The sequence below is a fragment of the Anolis sagrei genome, chromosome 1 (assembly GCF_037176765.1).
Source record: "Anolis sagrei isolate rAnoSag1 chromosome 1, rAnoSag1.mat, whole genome shotgun sequence".
Taxonomy (NCBI): Eukaryota; Metazoa; Chordata; class Lepidosauria; order Squamata; family Dactyloidae; genus Anolis; species Anolis sagrei.
The window spans coordinates 321,618,849-321,643,800 of record NC_090021.1 but is presented as its reverse complement, the minus strand read 5'-3'; the positions used below and the strand labels follow the sequence as shown (position 1 = coordinate 321,643,800).

Genomic DNA, 24,952 nt, shown 5'->3' with positions numbered 1-24,952 from the left:
ACTTTCCCCAGCATAATTGTCTTCTCTAGGCTTTGCTGTCTCCTCATGATGTGGCCAAAGTACTTCAACTTTGTCTCTAGTATCCTTCCCTCCAATGAGCAGTTGGGCTTTATTTCCTGGAGGATGGACTGGTTGGATCTTCTTGCAGTCCAAGGCACTCTCAGAACTTTCCTCCAACACCACAGATGAATAGAACTTGCCATTTTCATTTAGACAAGAATAGGCAACTTCCAAGGGGCCAGGGACCACTTTTTAGATTAGGTAAGTGGTCAAGAGCTGAATTTCTTTGTGTTTAGCTATTTTGTCTTATAAAAATATAAGGGGGCACCTGGAGGGCAAACTTCGGTCCTCCAGGTGTTTTGGATTTCAACTTAAGTCGTAGAGCTGTTTTGTCCCCTTTCCTTTTCCTTCATTTACTAGTTTCTCTATTCAACAGGCCATGAAACCACAGCTAATCAATTATCCTTTGCTGTGATGGAATTGTCACGACACCCAGATATAGTTGCAAAGTAGGTAATTTCTCTGATAATTCTTTATTTCTCATTATTCCCTTGAATGTTTTTCAATTTTGAAAGTATTTGAATAGTGAACAGGTGCTATGGACTTTGAGCAGCTGCTCACTCCAGATGTAATAAGTAATAGGTGAACTGGATGATAATAGCTCCAGTCATCAACAGTTCTCATTATTATATTGACATTTTCTCAGGCCTATCAATTCTCCCAAGCCTGTCAGCATTATGCAGTCTTAAATATGTCCACACAGTGCAATCCATTAAGTTTTTGGGGTATTAAAAGGAATATAGGATTGCACACTAAATTCTGAGCACATTATATTTGATGACAAGAACAAGGTCTACTAGATACAGTCAAAATCATGTTGTGATTTAACATGTCTCTTGGCCCTGCTTCTTAGACTCCAGGCAGAAGTGGATGAAGTCATTGGTGTGAAGAGAGACATTGCCTATGAAGATCTTGGAAAACTTGTATATTTATCACAGGTATGCTTCAGTATGAGAGCCAGCATCATGTTCAGGTTTGACTATAAACTCTGGACTATAACTCTGGAGATTTGAAATCATTACGCAGTCATGGAAACTAACTGGATAACCTTGAGCAAGTCACATCCTTTCAGCCTCAGAAGAGGACAAAGGTAAACCTGCTCTGAACAAATAATCCCCATGTCAAAATCGACTTCAAGGCACACAGCAACAAGAATAATTTGAGTAGCAAGGCCAAAGATAACCTAGAGCTGCCTCATATCAATGCCAGGCAAGCTACTGGAAAGGATCATTAAGGAAGTGTTGTGCAAACACTTAGAAATGAAGGTGGTCATTGCTAACAGTCAACATTAATTATCAAGAACAAGTCATGCCAGACTAATCTGATCTATTTTTTCGATAGATACAAGCTGGATAGATGCAGGGCATGCCATGGATGTAGTGTATCTGGATTTCAGTAAGGCTTTCGACAAGGTCCCCCATGACCTTCTGGCAAACAGACTAGTCAAATGTGGGAAACTATGGTTAGGTGGATCTATAATTGGTTAGTGAACAAAGCCAATGGGTGCTCACCAATGCTTCCTCTTCACCCTGGAAAGAAGTGACGAGCGGAGTGCCACAGGGTTCTGTCCTGGGCTCGATCCTGTTCAACATTTTTATTAATGACTAGCTGTCCCCTGCCACTTATTGCTGTGGCCCACTATGTGCATATGTGTTATGTGTTTTGTATGTGTATATATTTGTGTATATGTGTATATATGTGGTTTTGCACATGCGTTCTAATGAATTTTTGTTTTTTGGGTTTTTTTGTCTCTTCAGTGTTTTTATGAGTAATGGTCACGCATTGGCATGATTGGTGTATTGTGTCCAAATTTGGTGTCAATTCATCCAGTGGTTTTTAAGTTATGTAAACATTACATTTTTATTTATATAGATTTAGATGAACGGTTAGAAGGCATGATCATCAAGTTTGCAGGCGACACCAAATTGGGAGGGATAGCTAATACCCCTGAAGACAGATGCGGAATCCAAAATGATCTTAACAGATTAGAGAGATGGGCCAAAACTAACAAAATGAAATTCAACAGTGACAACTGCAAGATACTCCACTTAGGCAGAAAAAAAATGCAAAGATACAGAATGGGGGATGCCTGGCTCAACAGCAGTACATGTGAAAAAGATATTGGAGTCTTTGTGGACAACAAGTTAAACATGAGGCAACAGTGTGTTAAGGCAGCTAAAAAGGCCAATGGGATTTTGGCCTGCTTAAATAGGAGTTAAGCATCTAGATCCATGCAAGTCATGTTACCGCTCTATTCTACCTTGGTCAGACCACACCTGGAATCATAGAATCATAGAGTTGGAAGAGACCTAATGCGCCATCCAGTTCAACCGCGTGCCAAGAAGCAGGAAAATTGCAATCACATTGTGTCTGATTCTGGGCACCACAATTGAAGGGAGATGTTAACAAGCTGTAATGTGTCCAGAGGAGGTGACTAAAATGATCAAGGGTCTGGAGAACAAGACCAATGAAGTTCTGTGGGAACTCAAGAAGTGAAGAGTGGAGTGCCACAGGGTTCTGTCCTGGGCCTGATCCTGTTCAACCTTTTTATCAGTGACTTAGGTGAAAGGTTAGAAGGCATGATCATCAAGTGTCGAACTGGCATGGACTCTTAGATCTACGGGGGAGGCCCTCCTCTCGCTCCCACCACTGACCCAAGCGTGGTTGGTGGAGATGAGGGAGAGGGCCTTCTCGGTAGTAGTCCCCCTGAAGCGGGTTAAAAGTATTTCCTTTTTTAAAAACCTCTTTGTTGCCTTATACTGATTCAGTTTCTCCTTTTAAATTGACTGGGACCTTCTGTGTGCTGTTAAACCTTTGTGCTTTATATCACAGGCAATGAGACACTCTTGTGTATAACAAAGGAACAAAGTTTATTTATAACTTCTGGCTCCAACGCTTGTGGTTACATTTGTTTCTTGTTACAGTCTTGAGGCTTACAGTCAGTACCATTTACTTGGTTAACTTTTCTTAATAAACTTTCAATGTATCACATCCACAAACATGTTGCTTTCTTTACACACTCTTGGTTGAACTAATATTCTGACTTAGGCAACACTGGCCTTCTTTATGTTCCTTAAAACTCAAGATCTATTTATTTAACTGCTTCTCTATATCAGAAGTTACTAACACATTTTCTTAACCGCTTATTTCTAACAGGCACTCTAAACCAACTCTCCTTTTCACACACAGATTCCTAACTGTCATTTTCAAACTCTCTCACTCTAACTGCCTCTTTCAAAACCCTGGCTCCACCCTTTTGGAATGTTCAGCTCTGCTCTCCTCAACTGTCATTTTGGCCTATCGGCCTTTTCAAATCCTGGGCCTACGCTAATCTGCATATGACCATATATGCATATGAATCCTGTCTCCACTGTTGCTACCCTGTCTGTGCCAATTCTTCCCTATCTGCCATATGTAAACATAGAGCTATACACCAAAAATTTAACATAGAGTAACAATTTCGCTACTCTCCCCTTTGAAATGCCCTCCCCAGAGGGATAAGACAAGCCCCGTCACCATCCTCCTTCTGCAGGGACCTGAAAATCTGGTGGTTTTCAGCCCTTAGCCCTACCCTGGCCATCAGGATCCTGTTTTACACTTTACCAATGTCCACGGCCTTATGCTACCTCAGTGTACTAGGCTTGGCCCACCCCTATTATAGCTATTTAGCAGGCCTTGGAAATGAGTAGCCCCAGTTCCTACCCTGGACATAAATTAAGACTCCTATGCACTTTACCCGGCCCTATGCTTCCCTGTTGACCCAGCCCTCCTATAGCTGTACAGCATACTTTAGAAATAAGTAGCCCCAGGTCCTACCCTGACCATCAGTTAGGACCCTGCTTTGCATTTTATCCACTCTCCCAGCCCAATGCTACTTCGTTGCACTAGCCCAGCCCTCTAATAGTTGTCTAGCCCCACTCTGAATTCCTGGCCATTGGTAATTAATTTTTACCCAGTGGAATAGTACTGGAACTGGCTTTTAAATTTTAAAATGTATGACTATTTTAATAGTATTATGTTTATGTTTTATATTGCTTATTCTGTATGATTTTGTGTTGGTAATTGAATGCTTTACCTATGCTGGAAACCACCCTGGGTCCCCTCAGAGAGACAGAGCGGTATACAAATAAAGTTTATTATTATTAACGGCTTTTTAAAGGTAAACATAAAGCTGATGTGGTCCTCTCTGGAAATGAGTTGGACACCCCTGCTTTAGATCTTCTAGTGTGGCTCTATGCTCTCCTTTGGTTTGCTGTTGAAAGTAATGTTTGGATCCTCAATGTTTAATTTAAATTGTCTTTATTGACTTAGGTCCTTAAAGAAGTCTTGAGATTATATCCACCAGTTCCAGACATGATGCGCTGGACAGGAAAGGAAAACTTCATCGAAGGGGTCAGAATTCCAGCAGGCACTACATTGATTGTGAGTCTGACGAATGGAACTGCATTGCATGGTTATCCAAAACATCTGGGAACTCAACATCAATTCTCCAGTGCTGTGACTGAATTTTCTACCCACTATAGTTATCACTTGTGATTCTATAGGAGCCTAGAAGGGCAAGAACAGTTGTTTTGTCCCTCATTTGAGAATTTGAAATCTTGTTCTTTATTTTAAGAGATGTTCCCTATTTGAGGGTTAGAAGGATTTGCTTTTTATATAGACCGAACAAGAGGCTTTTACAAAATCTGACTTTATCTTAAACTCCTCCACACTTGAAAATAAAGACAGAAGTGTGTGCATAATAGACTTTATGGATCTGGGAAATAGATTAATATTACAGAGAAACACAAAGTTATGTTAACTGAAATAATCTGATATTTACGTAGAATCCCAAAATTGGAGGAGACCCTACGGTCCATCCAATCCAACAACATTCTGTCATGTAGGAGCAGCCAATCAAAGCATGCCTGACAGATGGCTATCCAGTTTCTGTTTAAAAATCACCAGAGAAGGAGATTCTGTCAACCTCCCACCACAGTGTTGGATGGGGTAACACTCTCCCTGAAGACACAGGTTCACAGCTTGGGTGTTATACTGGATTCATCGCTAAGCCTGGAACCCCAGGTTTCGGCGGTGACCAGGGAAGCATTTACACAGTTAAAACTTGTGCGCCAGCTGCACCTGTACCTTACATCCCATATTGACTACTGCAACTTGCTCTACGTGGGGTTACCTTTGAAGACTGTCCAGAAGCTTCAAATGGTTCAACAAATGGCAGCCAAATTGTTAACAGGAGCGGCGCTCAGGGAGCGTCCAACTCCTCTGTTGTGCCAGCTCTATTGGCTGCCAGTTTGCTACTGGGCACAATTCAAAGTGCTGGCTTTAGCCTATAAAGCCCTAAACAGTTCTTGCCCAACTTACATGTCCGAACTCATCTCCCCTTATGAACCATCTGGGGAGGCCCTGCTCTCGTTATCACCTTTGTCACAAGTATGTTTGGCGGAGACGAGAGACAGAGCCTTCTCGGTGGTGGCCCCTCGGCTGTGGAACACCCTCCCTATAGATATTAGATTGGCCACCTCCCTTTTAACATTCTGGAAAAAAGTGGCTTTTTGAACAAGCGTTTCCAAATGCAGAATAACTGACATAGGAAAATGGAATGACAACAATGAGACCGGACAACGTTTTTAACAAGGGGACACAATGAATTTATATTATTGATATATTCAATTTTTATTATATGTTATGTTTTAATCCTTCTGGGACGCCTTGCAGGAATGGGCCTTGGAGGTATTGTTTTACAGTGGCTCTGATCTTTCCTCGAGGGTCGCTCTCAGAAGGTGTTGCTAGGGGACACCTGCTTGACCCCACGGCCATTGTACTGTGGAGTCCTGCAGGGCTCAGTATTGTCCCCTATGCTGTTTAACATCTACATGAAGCTGCTGGGGGAGATCATCCGGAGTTTCGGGGTGTGGTGTCATCTGTACGCAGATGATGTCCAGCTTTGTCACTCCTTTCCACCTGCTACTAAGGAGGCTGCTCATGTCCTGAACCCCGGTGCTTGGCCGCTGTATTGAACTGGATGAGAACAAATAAATTGAAATGTAATCCAGACAAGACAGAGGTCCTACTGGTCAGTTGAAAGACCGAACATGGCATAGGGTTGCAGCCTGTGCTTGACGGGGTTACACTCCCTCTGAAGGCGCAGGTTCGCAGCTTGGGAATGATCCTGGAGTCATAGCTGAGCCTGGAACCCCAGGTCTTGTTGGTGGCTGGGAGAGCTTTTGCCGTTAAAACTTGTGCGGCAGCTGCACCCATACCTTGGGGAGCCTGACTCGGTGGTCCATGAGCTTGTTACAACCTAAATAGACTACTGCAATGCACTCTACGTGGGGTTGCCTCTGAAGACTGCCTGGAAGCTTCAACTAGTCCAACATTCAGCAGCCAAGCTGCTCACTGGGGCTGGGTATAGGGAGCGCACAACACCCTGGTTACGCCAGTTCCACTGGCTGCCTATTAGTTTCCGAGCACAATTCAAAGTGCTGGCTTTGGCCTATAAAGCCCTGAATGGTTCTGGCCCAGTTTACTTGTCCAAACGTATCTCCCTCTACGATCCACATAGGGCCCTAAGATCATCTGAGGAGACCCTGCTCATTGTCCTCCCATTGTCACAATCGTGTCTTGAATTTTACCCTATTAACCGCCTTGAGTCACCTACGGGCTGAGAAAGGCGGTATACAAATACAGTAAATAAATAAATAAAATCTGGTTGAATGCTAAGTTGTTAATAGTTGCTTCCTAATTGTCGACCCTCCATGTCATTAATTTCTACTCTTTTCTGGCTGTTTTGGCCACACTATCACCAACTGAATTTGCTTAGAGGAAGATCAATAAGAAATGTGTAAGAATCTTATGAGGTTTTATGTAGCAGCAGATAATTTAGGAAGAATCTTAGTCTTGGGATGCATCTAGAATTAATGCAATTTGACACCGCTTTAACTACCATTGCTCAATGCTAGGAATTATTGAAATTGTGGTTTTACAAGCTCTTTGGCAATATTGAGCTCTTGGCAGCATTAGGGATTGTGCAGAGCTAACCAGGGAAATGGATCAGCATTCCATTCATGTGTGGAAGTGATTTTTAAAGGTGTACTACCAGTTTGCTTCATGTTAGTAAATGTAAATTATTCTTTTCCCAAAACAGTTTAGCACATACATTATGGGACGACTGGAAAAGTATTTCAAGGATGCACTTACCTTCAATCCTGACAGATTTAACAAAGATCAACTAAAGTAAGCCTCCTTCTGCCTCCTTCTGGAGTTTGTGCCAAGTAAAACCAAAAGCCATTACATTTTCAGCTTGATCATCATTTGAATGTCTGCCCAGTATCTACTAAAGTTGTTGAATGACCAGAGAAAAGTTGGTCTGATCTGCCCATTTGCCTTGTTCATCAACGGAAATTAACAAAGTGTAATTTCTCTGTCAAGATGGAGAAGAGCATAGTTGCTTTGCAATTCTCAAGAAAACAAGTTACTACCAGAGCTGTAGCTGGGGGGAGGGGGGTTAGGGATTCACACCCCCCCCCCCCCAAATTTTTCAAATTAAAAAAACTGATTTACTCATGAATTTTAACTGGTTAACCACATCTCCCTGCTAAGTCTATGAGAAGCAAAAATAACCAAGTCCCTCCAGAACTGCAAACACTATCTCAAGCAAATTTTGACAATTTATTCACAATCATTACTTGCAGCAATAGCTGATACAGTGGAAGCAACCAAGTTGGCCCACCCACAACTGGTAGGCATGAGAGGGATTAAGGTATGAGAGGGATTTGAAGCCCTCCCCCACCCCTGAAAGAGACAAGAAAATTGATTTAATTAAGTCTATAAATTATAGAATGAACCATACTATTTAAATTATTTTGTGTTATGGAACATGATTCGCTAAAAAAAAAAAATCAAACCCCCACCCCCACCCCAAAATGTTTTTCTGGCTACAGTCCTGGTTACTACTAAGGACATGGACAGTTTAGGCCCTCATTGCAATGAATTTATGGCTAGGAAGAGGTGTACGTTATTGAAGTGATCTCTTCTTTCTTTATATTTTTTTAGACCATACTTTTCCTATTTTCCATTTGGTCTTGGACCTCGTTCCTGTATTGGGCAGATATTTTCTCAGGTGAGTAAGGAGGTTGTTGTTAAGATTGCCACATTTTTTTGAGAGCAGGCATCCGTCCCTTTAAATCACTGGTTCTCAACTCGTGGGTCCCCAGATGATTTGACCGTCAACTACCAGAAATGTTAACAGCAGTGGTTGAGAACCACTGTTTTAAAAGCTCATGGCACCAACAGCCCTTGCACCTCCTGCTTGCCACTGCAATCGTGTTTTATACCCTTTCCTCTTTTCCTTTTTATAATCCAGAACAAAGTCCTTAATGTAATGTACTGGTTGTAGCACCCTGTTATTTAGCCTTATAAACCATATAATTCACAGATTACAGCACTTTGCCTCAAACCCCTTGCTATTTAGCATTATTCTGCAGTCTCTTGTTTTTTTCTTCTTCTAATGCATGCTTTGTTTTGATTTCTTTAACTCAGCCCATATTACTCTTAATTCAAATGTCTTTATTGTCCTTATATCACTTTTCATCATTTTCAGGGCTTAACCTTTTAAAAAAAATAACCCTAATCTCATTTGGTGTTTTGACATCTCAAAACGACGTCGTCTCTCCATGGATTCAGGATTTCCTGCATATGGTCTGGGAATTGAGTAACTATTCAGGGAACTTTGAATTTACTGTGGTTTTTGTCTTCTGCAACTAACTAAGCCAAGAAAAAGCAGTTAGGAAACTCCTGTAACTGGTCCAGGGATATAAACATTAAGCCAAATGAAATATATGAGGTCACAGCATATCTCATGATAACAAAATGTATGGGGACACAACATAGCTCTTGAAAACCTTTCATATTTTGTAAGTTAGTAACATAATCTTTCAAACCAAAGAACAAAGGACAATAAAGCAAATGAAAATTCACCTCCGAAAAAATAGTAACACTAATAGTAAAAGCCCAAAAGAAACGAACTGAATTAAAACTGAAAGAGAAGCAGAAAATAAAGGAATAATAGCAAGGGAGAAATGAAAATAGGAAAAGGCTCAAAATACACAGAGAGAAGAGCAGGGTGTTGCAGGTCAGATCACTTCTCAGCAACAGTGATATGCAGCTGTTGGATTTATAGTCCAGCCTCAACCTCTCGGCTCCAAGCTGAATGGCTGCTGGGAGCTGTATCACTCAAACTCAGCCACTGGCATTTCCACTGGCTCTTCCTCTTCACTGTCTGAGTAGGGCATGACATTCCCATCCCGATGCAATGTGGCCACTGCTGTGCCCTGGGTGGGCTACCCATCAGCATCCTTCCAGCTGACACACTAATCTGTTGTGGTTAGAAAGGAACTATTGTGTTGTGGTGTAGTGGCGAGAAAGGAACTAGGGACATGGAGACTATGGTTCTTATTCTCATTCCACTAAGAATATTTCTTAGTTCAGACCAGTTTTTCAACCTAACCAAAGTTACAGAGTTGTTGGTAGGTTAAAATGAGGCATTAAAATCTTCTATGACGGGGTTGCAAACTCATTTTTATTGAGGGCCACAACTGCCTTATGGTTGCCTTCAAAGGACCATTGAATCCATGTGGATACACACGCACGCACACATACATACGTTTCAGGGTTCTTTAGATTTTACCCAATTTGAGTCCCCAGGCATTATTGGATGACAAGTTCCATCACTTTTGATTATTTGTCATGCGGACTGCGGTAATGGGAATTGTAACCCAGCAGCATCTATGGCTCAGAAGTTGGGGAAAGGTTAAAGATATTGTCAAAGTCAGACATCGTATCCACAAGCCTTGTACCTAAATTCAAACCCCATTATCCTGACTAAAGAGAACAAACTGCAGCCTTCTAGATGTTACTGTATCACAACTCCCATCAGCTCCAGTCATGGTGATTGTGCTGTCGCACGCGGGGCCTGTGGCAATGTCTATTTGCAGGACGTGCTTTCTGTTTGCCCAGTGGGAAGCCAGGGCTGCCTCAGCTAAAGGGTCTCTAGGTTTCCCAAATACAGAGTTCTGCAGAGGCTCAAAAGGTTCAACAAAATCTTTTATTGATGCTTAAATCTTCAACAAATTACTTAAATACTTTATAACTCTGGAGAACTGGTGGCTTTCTTAATCTACCCACAAAGGGCGGCAACTGAATGATGAACTGTCCCATTAGAATGGTCCGCCCCAGGAGACTTATGGATCCAAATGGTTTCCTGACGGCTCTTGGGGAATTTCCCACCTCCTTGACTGGCGACCCTGTCGATGCCTTGGTCTCTCATTGGAACACCGAGATGACTAGGGCAATCGACACAATCGCTCCGGAACGCCCCCTCTCGAGTAACCGAGCTAACCCAGCCTCTTGGTTTACTGAGGAGCTGGCGGCAATGAAGCGAAAGAAGAGGTGGCTAGAGCGCGTGTGGCGCAGGAATCCGACGAAATCAGCCCAAACACATCTGAATGCCTTTTTAAGGTCTTACGATGTGGCAATAGCGGCAGCACAAAAAACATCTTTTGCTGCCAATATTGCATCTGCGAAGAATCGTCCAGCTGAGCTCTTCCGAGTTGTCAGGGGTCTGTTAAACCCGCCGAAAAGCGAGATCCCTGACAACTCTGGAGCTCGCTGTGAAGCGTTTGCTCGATTCTTCACAGATAAAATTGGGCGGATTCGGTCGGCTTTTGACACCACCTTACCTGCAGTCTCTAGGAATGTAACGAGAGCATCTGCTTGTCAGGTTTTATTGGATTCATTTCAATTGGTTCAGCTTGAGGATGTGGACAGGATCCTTGGAGAGGTGCGGCCCACCACATGCATCCTAGACCCCTGCCCATCCTGGCTGTTAAAAGAAGCCAGAGGGGGTTTGGCAGAGTGGGTGAAGGTGGTGGTTAATGCCTCCTTACAGGAGGGCAAGATTCCAGCGAGCTTAAAACAAGCTATTATCAAACCGCTGTTGAAAAAACCATCACTGGACCCCACTCAATTAGACAACTATCGGCCAGTTTCCAATCTCCCCTATTTGGGCAAAGTCCTGGAATGTGTGGTGGCGGCACAACTCCAGGGATTCCTGGTAGACCCTGATTATCTTGATCCGGCACAGTCTGGCTTTAGACCGGGACATGGAACGGAAACAGCCTTGGTCGCCTTGGTAGATGATCTGCGCAGGGAACTGGACAGGGGGAGTGTGTCCCTGTTAGTTCTGCTGGACCTCTCAGCGGCCTTCGATACCGTCGATCACGGTATCCTTCTGGGACGCCTCATAGACATGGGCCTTGGGGGTACTGCCTTGCAGTGGCTCCAGTCATTTCTTGAGGGACGGTCCCAGAAGGTGTTACTGGGTGACACCTGTTCGGCCCCACAACCGTTGTCGTGTGGAGTCCCACAGGGTTCGATCCTGTCCCCAATGTTATTTAACATCTACATGAAGCCGCTGGGAGAGATCATTCGGAGTTTCGGACTGAGATGTTATCTCTACGCAGATGATGTCCAGATCTGTCACTCCTTCTCACCTGTCACCAAGGAGGCTGTCCAGACCTTGAACCGGTGTCTAGCTGCTGTGTCGGACTGGATGAGAGCTAACAAATTGAAATTGAATCCAGACAAGACAGAGGTCCTACTGGTCAGTCGCAAGGCCGAACAGGGTATAGGGTTACAGCCTGTGTTGGATGGGGTTACACTCCCCCTGAAGACGCAGGTTCGCAGCTTGGGAGTGATCCTGGACTCTCAGCTGAACCTGGAATCCCAGGTCTCAGCGGTGGCTGGGAGAGCTTTTGCACAACTAAAACTTGTGCACCAGTTGCGCCCGTACCTCGGGAAGTCTGATCTGGCCACGGTGGTCCATGCTCTTGTTACATCCCGAATAGACTACTGCAACGCTCTCTACGTGGGGTTGCCCTTGAAGACTGTTCGGAAACTTCAACTAGTCCAACGAGCGGCGGCCAGATTGCTCACCGGAGCAACATACAGGGAGCATACCACCCCCCTGTTGTGCCAGCTCCACTGGCTGCCGATTCAGTTCCGAGCACAATTCAAGGTGCTGGTTTTGACCTACAAAACCCTACACGGTTCCGGTCCAGCGTATCTGTCCGAATGTATCTCCCTCTATGTCCCACCCCGGAGTCTGAGATCATCTGGGGAGGCCCTGCTCTCGACCCCGCCACTGTCACAAGTGAGGCTGGTGGGGACGAGGAGCAGGGCTTTCTCAGTGGTGGCCCCCCACCTGTGGAACTCACTCCCGGGGGAGATTAGGGCATCATCATCCCTCCTCGCCTTCAGGAGGAGGGTGAAAACTTGGTTATGGGACCAGGCCTTTGGCCACTCTAGCAATTAAATCAGTCAATCAGGCAAGTAAAACAAGCAGGATGGATGAATGGAACGAAAAACTAGATCTAGGTGTTAACAAACACTGACCATGTAAGAGGAGAAACTGGGTTTGTATTTGGTTTTAAGGATTTTATGGATTTTATGATTATATTGTATGCATGTCAACTGTGAATTGTTGTAATTTTTATGTAACTTTGTGTACGATTGTTTTTGATGCAGGCATCAAATGGTGCCTTGCTTCTGTAAGCCGCCCTGAGTCCCCCTCGGGGTGAGAAGGGCGGGGTAAAAGAACCCCAAATAAATAATAAATAAAATTTTCCTTGGGGAAACCTTCTGACCCCTTCCTGGGCAGTAGACCTTTACCTTACTGGTGTGGGGGCCCCTACTCCTGGCTCCAAGCTGCGTTATGGATTGCCCAAGTGTCCCTTACCAGATAAGGCCTTCTGTGGCTCTGCTGAGCTGGCGCCCTTTAGGTTTTCCACGAGGGTTGTGGAACCATTTCCTTTGCCCAGCAAAAGCTGGCTGTATTTCCCAGCAAAGGCTGGCTGTAACTTTCTTCTCAGCAAAGTCTGGCTGTAACTTTCTTCCAGAAAAAGCTGTGAGAAATTCCTTTTCCCCAGCAAAGCCGTAGGACTGTAGTTTTCCCCAGCAAAGCTGTAGGACTGTGTTTTATCCCCAGCCAAAGCTGTAGGAAATGAAGCTTTTTACAGGTGAGGAGAAAAAACTCACACATCCTTCTGTAAGGCTTCCAACTGTGAACTAAACTGAAAGTCCCTTTTCCCCTCCGAACCCGGGAAAAGGGGCGGATCTAAAGATCTTAACAATGATTGATGGGTCGCTAGTCCTATGGTTGCAAACTAAGGGAAGCTACCTTATTGTAAAATGCATGGTCCAAATAAATTAAAGCAAACATGCATGAAAAGGAAACCCAAACTCCTGGCTCAGTTGTGCCAGCACAGTGACTAATGATGAAGAATACAGGGGTTTTGGTCCAGCATCTGGAAAGCCACATAAAATGACATGGTGGGCAGAAGCTTGAGTTTGACACATGGGTTCTATGCAATATTGAGCTCCGGGGGGGGGGGGGGGGGGAGAGAAACAATGCAATAAAAACAACTGAATGCGAACAGCTCACTGTTCTATTTTTCTTTTTATGACAGGTGGAAGCTAAAGTGGTGATGGCCAAGTTTTTGCAGAGATTTGACTTCCAGCTGGTTCCACCACAGAGCTTTAAAGCTATAGGTATAGGAACACTGAAGCCTTTAGACGGTGTCCAGTGCAGACTAAAGCCACGCCATCAACTCGTTCGTAAAGAAGATTAAATGAAATATTGGTTGCCAAGTACTCTCTACAATCAGACATTCATGTCCACATATTTGGTTTTATTGGTTTTATTGTTGCAGTGCAGAAACTGATTGTTAATTGTTTAATTGCTGCTATATTGTTTTTATTCTACAGTTATGTTGATGCCGGCATCGAATTGTGCCTTTGTAAGCCGCCTTGAGTCCCCCTCTGGGGTGAGAAGGGTGGGGTAAAAGTAACCGAAATAAATAATAAATAAATTCAACCATCCTTGGGTTGAAAATATATTTTTAAATGGTTTTATAATGCTATATAAGAGGCACCATTTTACAATGCTATTATATAATGGAAATGGATGGTCCTGCAGCCCAACCCTGCAGATGATTACATAGGAAATCCTGGAACCAGTTGCAGTCCCAGATGGAGCTGACATAAACCACAGAGCACTCATGAACATTAGTGGTTGCTGATTTAAAAAAAGAAATCAGGAATTGTGAAATTAATTGGCTTTCTAGAGAAATTTCCAGACTGGATCTGGAAAAAGTGAATTGATTTAAAAGAAGAAAAATTTGAAAGTAGCAGAAATGTGATGGAAAATAATTGATTGTGGTTTACTGATTGAAATTAATAAAAAGTGAAATACATTACAATGGGATTTACAGATATTGTAAATGGTGTTCTGCTTTCCGAAATTCGTATTTATAGTAGAGCTGCCCACAGTTCAAGAAGTAAATAGAAGCTGTAGATTGATGTGGGTATGATTTGAAAGCTTTTCCCCAAAAAGGTCCTGTTTTCTCATACACACACACACACACACACATGTTGATCTTTAAGGTACCACAAGAAGCTTACTTGCTTTGCAGGAATAAAACAGTTTTCTCCTCTGATGTTAAGTGTTGCTGTATTGGATTGCCATCTAGTGGCTATCTGAATATGTTTTAGGTGCCTGACAATATGCTTCCACATATTGTGGTATTTAGTTCTCGGTAGATGGGAAAGGAATTGTACTGTATTACAAAAGCAGTTTATGCATCTCAGTTGTTGCTGAAGAAACAGCAAGTCATAACATTGTGGTGATAATGGGAATAATTAGTTAAATGTGCATGCAGATCTATCTATATAAATAAAAATGTAATGTTAGTTCGTGCTACCATCAGAACTCAAAAACCACTGGGGGAATTGACACCAAATTTGGACACAAGACACCTAACAGTCCAATTTATGTCCTCCACTCAAAAAAATTGATTTTGTCATTTGGGAATTGTCGTTGCTGGGATTTATAGTTTACCTACAATCAAAGAGCATTCTGAACTCCACCAATGATGGAATTGGGTCAAACTTAGCACACAGGACTCCCATGACCAACAGAAAAAACTGGAAGAGTTTGGTGGACATTGACCTTGAGTTTGGGAATTATAGTTCACCCACATCCAGAGAACACTGTGGAGTCAAACAATGATGGATCTCGACCAAACTTGGCACGAATATTCCATATGCCCAAATATGAACACAGATGGAGTTTAAGGGAAATAGACATTGACATTTGGGAGTTGTAGTTGCTGGGATTTATAGTTCACCTACAATCAAAGAGCATTCTGAACTCCACCAATGATGGAATTCAACCAAACATGGTTCCATGACCAACAGAACACACTGGAAGGGTTTGGTGGGCATGGACCTTGAGTTTGGGAGATGTAGTTCACCTACATCCAGAGAGCACTGTGGACTCAAACAATGATGGATCTGGACCAAACTTGGCACAAAAATTCCATATGCCTAAATATAAACACAGATGGAGTTTGGAGGAAATAGACATTTGGGATTTGTAGTTACTGGGATGTATAGTTCACAACAATTAAAGAGCATTCTGAAACCCACAAACGACAAACTTCCCACACAGAACCCCCATGACCAACAGAAAATACTTAAGGAGTTGTAGTCTACCTACATCCAGAGCACAATATGAACCCAAAAAACAATGACTCTGGACCAAACTTGCCATGCATACCTGATATGCCCAACTTTGAATACTGGTGGGTTTTGAGGGGAATTGGCCTGGAAATTTTGGGGTGATAGGTACTGGGATTTATAATTTACCTGCAATCAAGGAGCACTCTGAACTCCACTAAAGATGGAATTGGCACACAGAGCTTCCGTGACCAGCAAAACTACTTGGCACACAGAGCTTCCGTGACCAGCAAAACTACTTGGCACACAGAGCTTCCGTGACCAGCAAAACTACTTGGCACATAGAGCTTCCGTGACCAGCAACGATTCAGGATATGTGGAGCTTTAAGCCAACGTGGGCTTTATGTTTTGATGTCTCCCTTTCCTTCTTTGGCATGATAAGGTCAAAATGTAATAGCCTTGGCAATTTTGAGTCTGGATTTCCTATTTTCTTAGTCACTCATGTTCTTTCCTCTAGCTAATAGTGTTTCTAACCAACAACACAGTAAAAACCATTGGTTGGAAAGTATGTATTCAGGAGGAAGCAAATTTACTAGGGGAAAAGTCATGCTAATCTAATTTTGACTGCAATTTCTCTTTGTTTCTCTCTCCCTGCCTATTGGGCAACATTTTTGTGCATAGATTAGATTGGCTTATCCTCTAAGAGCCTTCGGTGGTGCAATGGGTTAAACCCTTGTGCCGGCAGGACTGCTGATCAATAGGTCAGCGGTATGAATCCAGGGAGAGCAGGTTGAGCTCCATCTGTCAGCTCCAGCTCCCCGTGCAGAGTCATGAGAAAAGCCTCCCACAAGGATTGTAAATAATCAAACATCCGGGCATCCCCTGGGAACATCCTTGCAGATGGCTAATTCTCTCATACCAGAAGCAACTTGTAGTTTCTTAAGTCGCTCCTGACATGAAAAGAGATTCTCGATATACCTGCTCTACACACATATATCAATAATACTATTTCCATTTCCAGAGTGAGCTTCAATAAGGAAGTCTTGTAAGATTGTTATCTGATACCAAGATGCCACAACAAGAGAGGAATCAAGGAATTATATCAGTTTAATTAAGTAATGCATTCAGGAAGTCTGGGTGTCCTAGATTTTCTTTACTGAGCTTTTACTAGTTTGTGTTACAATATTGTCCTTTAATGATGTACCTGCACTACATGTCTATGCCATTTTCATCGCATTTCAGTTTCCAGAGTGAGCAGAGTCTAGTGAGATTGTTATCCAGATGCATTGGGAATTGCAGTTCAAAGGAATGGGCTAGGTCTTTGTAGCAGAGAATTCTCCCCACAAATCCTAGAAATCCTAGAAATTGAGCCATGGACATAAAATGGCATTAAACAGATATAACAATGCTGGCCAGCTACATGTTAGCTGATTTGTAGAACTACAGAATATGAACTGAGGAAGTGGAGAGGCAGAGGCTGAAATAGTGACACCTTTGCCCTCTGATGGTATGCACATTTTACTTCAAGCCAGAACTATATAAAATATTGTGTATAGAATTATCTTCTGATTTAGGTGATCCCTCGTTGTCCGAGTAGGATAGTCTTCCAAGATCAATGTATGGGCGGTGGGTCCGTAGGTGACTGTGGAGCCCTATTCTTGATCTGCGTGTTCTCCCGGAGGTTTCCAGGAGGAAGGCGGTCCTGGTCAGGATTGGCTTGGCCTGCCTTCCTCTTGGCGCGTTTATCTCTTTCGCCCTCCATTTGTGCCTCTTCAAATTCTACAGCACTGCTGGTCACAGCTGACCCTCAGCTGGAACACTCAAGTGCCAGGGCTTCCCAGTTCTCTTTCTATGCCAGAGTTTTTGGCTTTAAGCCCATCTTTCAATCTCATTTCCTGTCCTCCAACATTACATTTTCTGTTCTTGAGTTCAGAGTAGATCAACTGCTTTAGGAGATGGTGGTCAGGCATCCGGACAATGTGGCCAGTCCAGCAGAACTGATGGTGGAGGACCATCACTTCAATGCTGGTGGTCTTTGCTTCTTCCAGCACGCTGATATTTGTCCACTTGTCTTCCCAAGAGATTTGCAAGATTTTCTAGAGGCAGTGCTGATGGAATCGTTCCCGGAGTTGCATGTGACATCTGTAGACTGTCCACGTCTCACTAGCAGGGTTGGGAGGACAATAGCTTTACAAATAAGCACCTTGGTATCCCTACGGCTGTCCCCTTCCTCAAACACTCTATGCTTCATTTGGGGAAAAAAGTGTACTTGCAGAGCTCAGGCAGTGTTGTATTTCAGTGTCAATGTTGACTTTGGTGGAGATGTGGCTGCCAAGGTAGCGGAAATGATCAACATTTTCTATGTTACACCATTAAGCTGTACTTCTGGCATTGGAGAAGGATTGGCTGGTGACTGCTGGAAGAGCACTTTGGTTTTCTCGATGTTCAATGACAGGCCGAGCTTCTCGTATGCTTCTGCAATTTTGTGTATATGAAACAAAATTAAATGTGCGTTTTAGGCTTCGGTGTAATCTCCATGATAGCTCATTCTTTATAATGCATATATCTAAAAAAAACCTCTAAAAATACTGCTGAAAGCATTTCAAATGAGAGAGATGTAGCCTGTATCTAATTCTGCATCTACAGTTCATGCAGTACTGTATTTACCATGGGTTAAATGCTTTGGGATTTTGGGAGTTCTAGTTTGGATCAGCACCTTTTAGGCAAAATGAAAGACCCTGTAAAACTACAACTTCCATGATTTCCATAACATCAAGCCTTAGTAGTTAATGGTGTCATGTTACAGTAATGCCACAGTGTAAATGCATCCTAAGTTTCCCATTCAGAATATTTCCTCACTTCTTCCAAGTGGAAATGTTCAACAGACAGCCATGTAAGTTTTAGGGATGGGCAGCATCCTGTTAGTAACGTAAGGGTATGTGTTTCTTACATCTGCTTATGTCTCTTGTATGAGAGTCCTTTGCACTCCATCCCACATCTTTCTCTGGCAGCTATCAAGCCCCAAGTTGGGCTGTTGCTGTTGACCAATGGGAACACAATTCATATGGTGAAGTGGCTGCTTTTGGCTCCAAGGAAAAAGAAAAATAGAGTACATTCCATTTGACAGCACAGTTTCATTTCTTTTTCCCTCTGAACTGAGACCAACTACTATTTTGTCTCAACTGTCCTCCACCTCACTAAGTAGGGTTGGCAGGGACCCCATTGTGAGACTCAGTGTGAGTACTGTCTCCATTTACTTGATGTGGAGTCTTCACTGTTGTTGCTAGCATAGGAATAAAATATATTTTTCCACTACAGCATGTTGCTATGTCCTATAGTGGCTTGAATTACTTCCTATCTGGCACCCATCTGGGTGGAAAAAGTGGCATTTCTAAATTTAAAAACCTCCTCAGAGGTTGTGAGGTCTGTTGGAAACTAGGAAAAATGGGTTTATATATCTGTGGAATATCCAGGGTGGGAGAAAAAACTCAGGCAAGTGTGAATGTTGCTATTTAATACTGGTGCTAGTATTTTAAAACTCTAGAATCATAACAGTAAACAAAAATCAGCACTCAAAAACAGGGGAAATCCAGACAAGAAACTATCAGGGACAGCTAATCATCTCCTGACAAAGGATTCCCCCAAGCAGTAAGAAGCCAGACCTTTAAACTACTAGGCCGTTATATGCTAATCAAAGTGGCCAATTGAAACATTCACACCTACCGCAAACAGAAAAGAGGTTTTCCCCAGCTTGGACACTCCACAGATATATAAACCCTATTTTCCTAATTTCCAACAGACCTTGCAACCTCTGGGGATGCCTGCCATAGATACAGGTGAAACGTCAGGAGAGAATGCTTCTGGAACATAGCCTTACAGCCCAGAAAATTCACAACAACCCAGTGATTCTGGCCATGAAAGCCTTTGACAATACATCAAAATATGTTAGATTGAGATAGATAAATGGTTGCGATCTTATGACTGCTGAACTCAGTAAGACATGTTTCTGAACAGACACATCAAGGATTTTGGTGAGTACCTTCCTACCCCACAAACAGGAGAATATGAGTCTATGTGTTAAACATTTGTTGCATTCTCCATAATTGTTCTATTCGTGTTACACTTCTTTGTAAAATATGGGATACTAACAAAATATAAACTGAAGCAGAGAGTCACAGCAATATAAAACCAGAAAAACCTTTCCCAGTGTTTCATTTTTATTCCAAGGACTCCAACCAGATCACTCTCTTTGTTTTAATAGAAAATGAATAAAAAAGATATTATTTATGTATTCTTTTCTAAAATGGCAAATTTACATTGACCACAGGTGTAGTCATTTCTGGTAAAGTATATCCATTTTGTTCTTTTGATGCACATCATGTGTTAAGATGCCTAAATTGCTATGTGTTAACTCAGTACAACACTCATATTAAACAACAGTGGGTTTTCTTTGAATAGGAAGGAACAAGGCAAGGTGTCATCCTGTGCTTCAATTCATTCTACTGTTCACCTTCAAACACATCCTCATGGCTACATATCACTCCAGCATCCTCTTTGTGGGAGCAATTGTGCTTTCCGACATTGGCGTGACTGCAATCCAAGAGGGTCTTCTCGCGCCCGGTGCACTGGACGTCATCAAGGAGAATTGGAAGCGAACGCCCCTCCCCAAACTCCGCTTTCTTGGTTGCTCGGATGACAAAAGCATAGCCCAGCTGGCGGCAAACAACTGCAGCGGCTTTTGAGGTCCACAAGTCATCACACACAGTGCCCCACTCTCCATTGATAAAAATTTCAACCCTCCCACGGTCTCTCCCTTTTGTGCTGCCGTTCATAAGTCGGACGGCTCCATTCCTTGGCTGAGAGGGAACACTGGTAGGTCTGTTTCTCCTTCTCTGCCCTCTTCTTCTCCCTGTCCTTCCTCCTTTCCTGGGCTTTGGGGTTTTAGGGGCTACTGTAGTCATCTGTGCTCTGTCCTGATTTCTTAGAAGGGTCAAGAGTTCTTCCAACCAATCTGGAGATGAGGTCCGTGGTGGTTCTGCAGTCGCTCTGCTCCTTGTTGGGGCTCTGGTTGTGGCTTTCACTTTAGGACGCTGTGTTGACGTTTTCACTATAAGCTCTATAGAGGAGGGAAACCACAGGAACTATAAGAAAAAGAAAATCCATGCTAAAGGTTAAGGTAAAGGTTTTCCCCTGACATTAAGTCCAGTCGTGCCCGACTCTGGGGGTTGGTGCTCATCTCCATTCTAAGTCTGTAGACATCTCCAAGGTCATGTGGCCAGCATGACTGCATGGGGTGCTGTTACCTTCCCACCATAGCAGTACCTATTGATCTCACATTTGCATGTTTTCGAACTGCTAGGTTGGCAGAAGCTGGGGCTGACAGTGGGAGCTCACACCGCTCCCCGGATTCAAACCTGAGACTGGTCAACAAGTTTTAGCAGTTCAGCGGTTTAACCCAGCACACCAAAGGATACATAGTCCCAAATCACTGCCAAGCAAAAAAGAGGACATCTACATCCTCGACTTCTTCTCTTTAGCAAGTAATATATGGACAAATCCTGCATCTGAAGCTGTAGATTATGCTCTGAATCCTATTTGTGTCCTCAGTAGAACAGACCCATAACTGGATAAGTTTACCTATGCAGGTACTTCCTGTTCAACAACTGATTCATGGGTCAACTCTAATAGGAATTAGTAGGCCAATATATAGTGAACCCTTGGTATCCACCGCGGTTCCAAGACCTGCCCACCTCAAAGTATGGGGATGTTCAAATCTCATTATATATATATGGCATAGTCAAGTGGTATCCCTTATATAAAATGGTAGAATCAAGCTTTGCTTTTTGGATTTTTTAAAAAGGTCTTCAAGGCTTGGAAGGTAGAATCCATGGATACAGAATCCATGGATATGAAAGGCCAACTATATAGAAATGGGTGTTTCTGAACTGTAGAATTAATGCAGTTTAACACTCCTTGATGTAACTCAATGCTCAGCAATCATAGGAGTTTTAATTTTACAATGTCTTCAGCCTTGTCTGCCAGAATGCTGGTGCGTCACCAAACTACAAATCCCAGGATTCCATAGCATCAAACCATAGCAGTTAAAGTGGTGTCAAACTGAATTAAGTCTACAGTGTAGATGTACCCCTATGTTCTATGAATTTGTCAACTAACCTACTAAAACCATATACATTGACACCTGTATGTAGAATCCCACAACGAACATGGCTTTTGGCCATGCAGGCTAGAGTTTAGTAAAACTCGAACTCCAAAAAAAAAAAGAAAAAAGAATCTTTGATGTTCTGCGATTTCTTGGGGCAGGTTTGGGATTTGCAAGGTTACTTAAACTCATGATGTGGAGCCCCCGAAGGTGCAATGGGTTAAACCCAGCAGGACAGCTGACCGAAAGGGGAGTGGGGTAAGCTCCCATCTGTCAGCTCCAGCTTCCCATGCAGGGACATGAGATAAGCCTCCCACAGGATGGTAATACATCCGGGCATCCCCTGAGCAATGTCCTTACAGACGGCCAATTCTCTCACACCAGAAGTGACTTGCAGGTTCTCTAGTTGCTCCTGACACAGGAAAAAACAGCTCATAATGCAAGGACCTCTGCCAAAAAAAAATCCAGTACAGGATAGAGTCGTGTGTTTGGGAATGAATAGGGTCAGAACCAATAGTATCAGGCACCAGAAGCAGTTATTGTTGATACAGCACTAGCTCCTTGTCTCCATCCCCTTTTACCACCACCCATAATATGCCTGGTGCCATCATCATGATTGCCAACACTGCATCATCCTTCTCTGTCCCACACCACTACTCACCAAGAAAGGACTCTTATGGGACAGATAAAAACTAAGAAAGGCTAAAGTTTTTCATCACTCGTTGCAATATTGGTGGAATCACCCCACAAATGAGAGCACAAACTTCCCCTGCTAAGATCTCTCTGCAGCCACTCTGAAATCTGAGGGAATGGTGCATGCAGATACTTCCCACAACAATCAAATAAATGACACTACTATGCCAACATCATAAAGAAAAAAACTGGCCCATTTTTTCAGGAGCTGGGATATTTCTCTCTCAAGGTTTAATTGTTAATTATTTCTCATTACATGTCCAGTACCAACCCGCTCTATAGAAAGCATCTCAAAAGACTTTGCCCTCACTCCCCTTTTTTGCGCTTTGGCCTTTATTACAATATTAGATTGCCTCATTATAGCTTCTGAAAGCGTGCCAACTCCCTTATTATGTCAACTGCTCTCTCATTCATTGATGGCTGGAATCATTCATTTCTTGCTATCTATTCTTTTTTGTAATTGGAATGTGCTTAAAAGGAGTGGAGTTGCTAAGGCAACCCACAAAAACCATACATAGGAGGCGGAGGAAAATGCATATTCTCATTTCATTTATTTTAATGGGGAAGGCAACAAGCTTTGAGCAAAAATTTCTTTTATCATTTTTTCCAGTGGCAGAAATCTAGCAACTTGCTCTATTTCCTGTGGTTTGTCATTGATTAATATATGTTTTATCAGAGTTCACATTCCCTAAAGGAGGGCTCAGTATTAAAGCACAGTTGCAATCAACCTATGGGGATCTCTTTATTCCAGCTATATATTGAAATGGATATTTCAACAATAAAGTGATATTTCTTCTAAAACAGTGGTTCTCAAACTGTGGATCCCCAGGTGTTTTGGCCTACAACTCTCAGAAATCCCAGCTGTTAGGATTTTTGGGAGTTGAAGGCCAAAATGTCTGGGGACTCACAGGTTGAGAGCTGCTGTTCTAAAAGAAACTACGCTGGTTGGAATAAGCAACATTTTATTGGGCATTCGAAAGATAACTATTCAAATATAATAGTCCCAAATAGATTACTGCAACGTGCTCTACGTGGGGTTGCTTCTGAACACTGTTTGAAAGCTTCAAATAGTCTAACAGGCAGCAGCCAGATTGTTTACTGGAGTGGGGTACAGGGAACATACAACCACCCCGTTACATCAGCTCCACTGGCTGACGGTTTGCTACTGAGCACAATTCAAAGTGCTGGCCCTAAACAGTTCTGACCCAGCTTACTTGTCCAAACGTATCTCCCTCTATGAACCAACTTGGAGGTTAAGATCGTCAGGGGAGGCCCTTCTCTCAGTCCCGCCATCCTCGCAAGTGCGATTGGCGGAAAAAAGAGACAAGGTATTCTCGGTGGTGGCCCCCCATCTGTGGAACTCACTCCCTAACGATATCAGGTCGGCCCCCTCTCTCCTATCCTTTAAGAAGAAGCTTAAATCTTAGTTATGGGACCAGGTATTCAAGCAACAGATGCAGCAATAATAATTGGAAATTATTTATGTGATCGACAATGGACTCTGGATTTGGATTAGTCTTATTTTAATTAGGTGTTTTAAATTTTGCTGTTTTAATAAATGTCTAATTGTGTTTTTATTACTACTGCTGTTGATATCTAATGAGTGGCAGTTGTGAGCTTCCTTGAGTTCCCCCCTCAGGGGTAAGAAGGAAGGGATATAAATATTTGAAATAAATAAATAACTAAATAAATAAACCAACTATGCTTCGTGAAAAATGTTGACACCTGAGCATGTTCAGACAAGCACTTTACATCAAACTTGAAAATCATTTGATTGATGTATTTGTAGCCTCAATAGTGGTTTGTTTTTTCTGAAACTGCACAGCACAACCAGGTTAGGATGGTTTTCTTAAATCTTTTTATTTTTTTTTATTTTTGCCAATTTCTGATTCAACAGCTTGAGAAAGAAGTTAGGGACAAGTCATTGCTGTGGATGTCACAACAAGACATGCTTTTCAAAATCTAACTGTTAAAGCTTACAACAAACCATGGGTTGAGTGTGTGTTTCATGATGAATTAACAAACAATTGAATGCAAATCCACCCTTCTGAAATTAGAAATACACATTTCTGATGTGTTTTGGCCCATTGAACCCACAGTGTGAATTTTCATTAATATACATCTCCAGTACTCACTTTCCTTTGGAGCAAACTTTATGAGACGGCTTTTCACTTTTACTGGTAGCGGTTCAACACGGCATTTCCCAGGCGGTGCTCTCCTGGCAAAAATAATGAACACACAAAGAGAATGATGGCTGCAATGATGACTCCCATGTCACTGCTGCTACCTGACGATCACCTGTCATGTCTACTGACATCAGAATGGAGCAACCATGCAAACAGCAAAAAGGGGAGAGAGTGGCCTCCTCCTTCTTGCTGATTGCACAGGTGCTCCATTCTGACTTCAGTAGACACAACTACAACAGCCAGGCTTCAAGGACCAATGGGGAGTAGCAGTGGTGACCTG

The 24,952-nt window shown here is 42.8% G+C and overlaps 2 protein-coding genes across 2 annotated transcripts in view; one reads left to right on the top strand and one right to left on the bottom strand.

The window, feature by feature from the left end:
* Positions 1-14,386, top strand: part of LOC132762560 (cholesterol 24-hydroxylase-like) — a 31,438-nt gene extending 17,052 nt beyond the window's left edge. The window contains exons 10-15 of the mRNA XM_067462986.1: positions 437-509; positions 914-998; positions 4,372-4,482; positions 7,205-7,293; positions 8,113-8,179; positions 13,584-14,386. Coding sequence (XP_067319087.1) covers positions 437-509; positions 914-998; positions 4,372-4,482; positions 7,205-7,293; positions 8,113-8,179; positions 13,584-13,745 — 587 coding nt within the window. The 3' untranslated portion in view covers positions 13,746-14,386. The remainder of the gene's footprint in view (positions 1-436; positions 510-913; positions 999-4,371; positions 4,483-7,204; positions 7,294-8,112; positions 8,180-13,583) is intronic.
* A 5,446-nt stretch (positions 14,387-19,832) lies between these two features.
* Positions 19,833-24,952, bottom strand: part of HHIPL1 (HHIP like 1) — a 39,404-nt gene continuing 34,284 nt past the window's right edge. Inside the window, exons 8-9 of the mRNA XM_060755673.2 lie at positions 24,622-24,704; positions 19,833-20,749 (exon numbers count right to left, since the gene is read on the bottom strand). Coding sequence (XP_060611656.2) covers positions 20,133-20,749; positions 24,622-24,704 — 700 coding nt within the window. The 3' untranslated portion in view covers positions 19,833-20,132. The remainder of the gene's footprint in view (positions 20,750-24,621; positions 24,705-24,952) is intronic.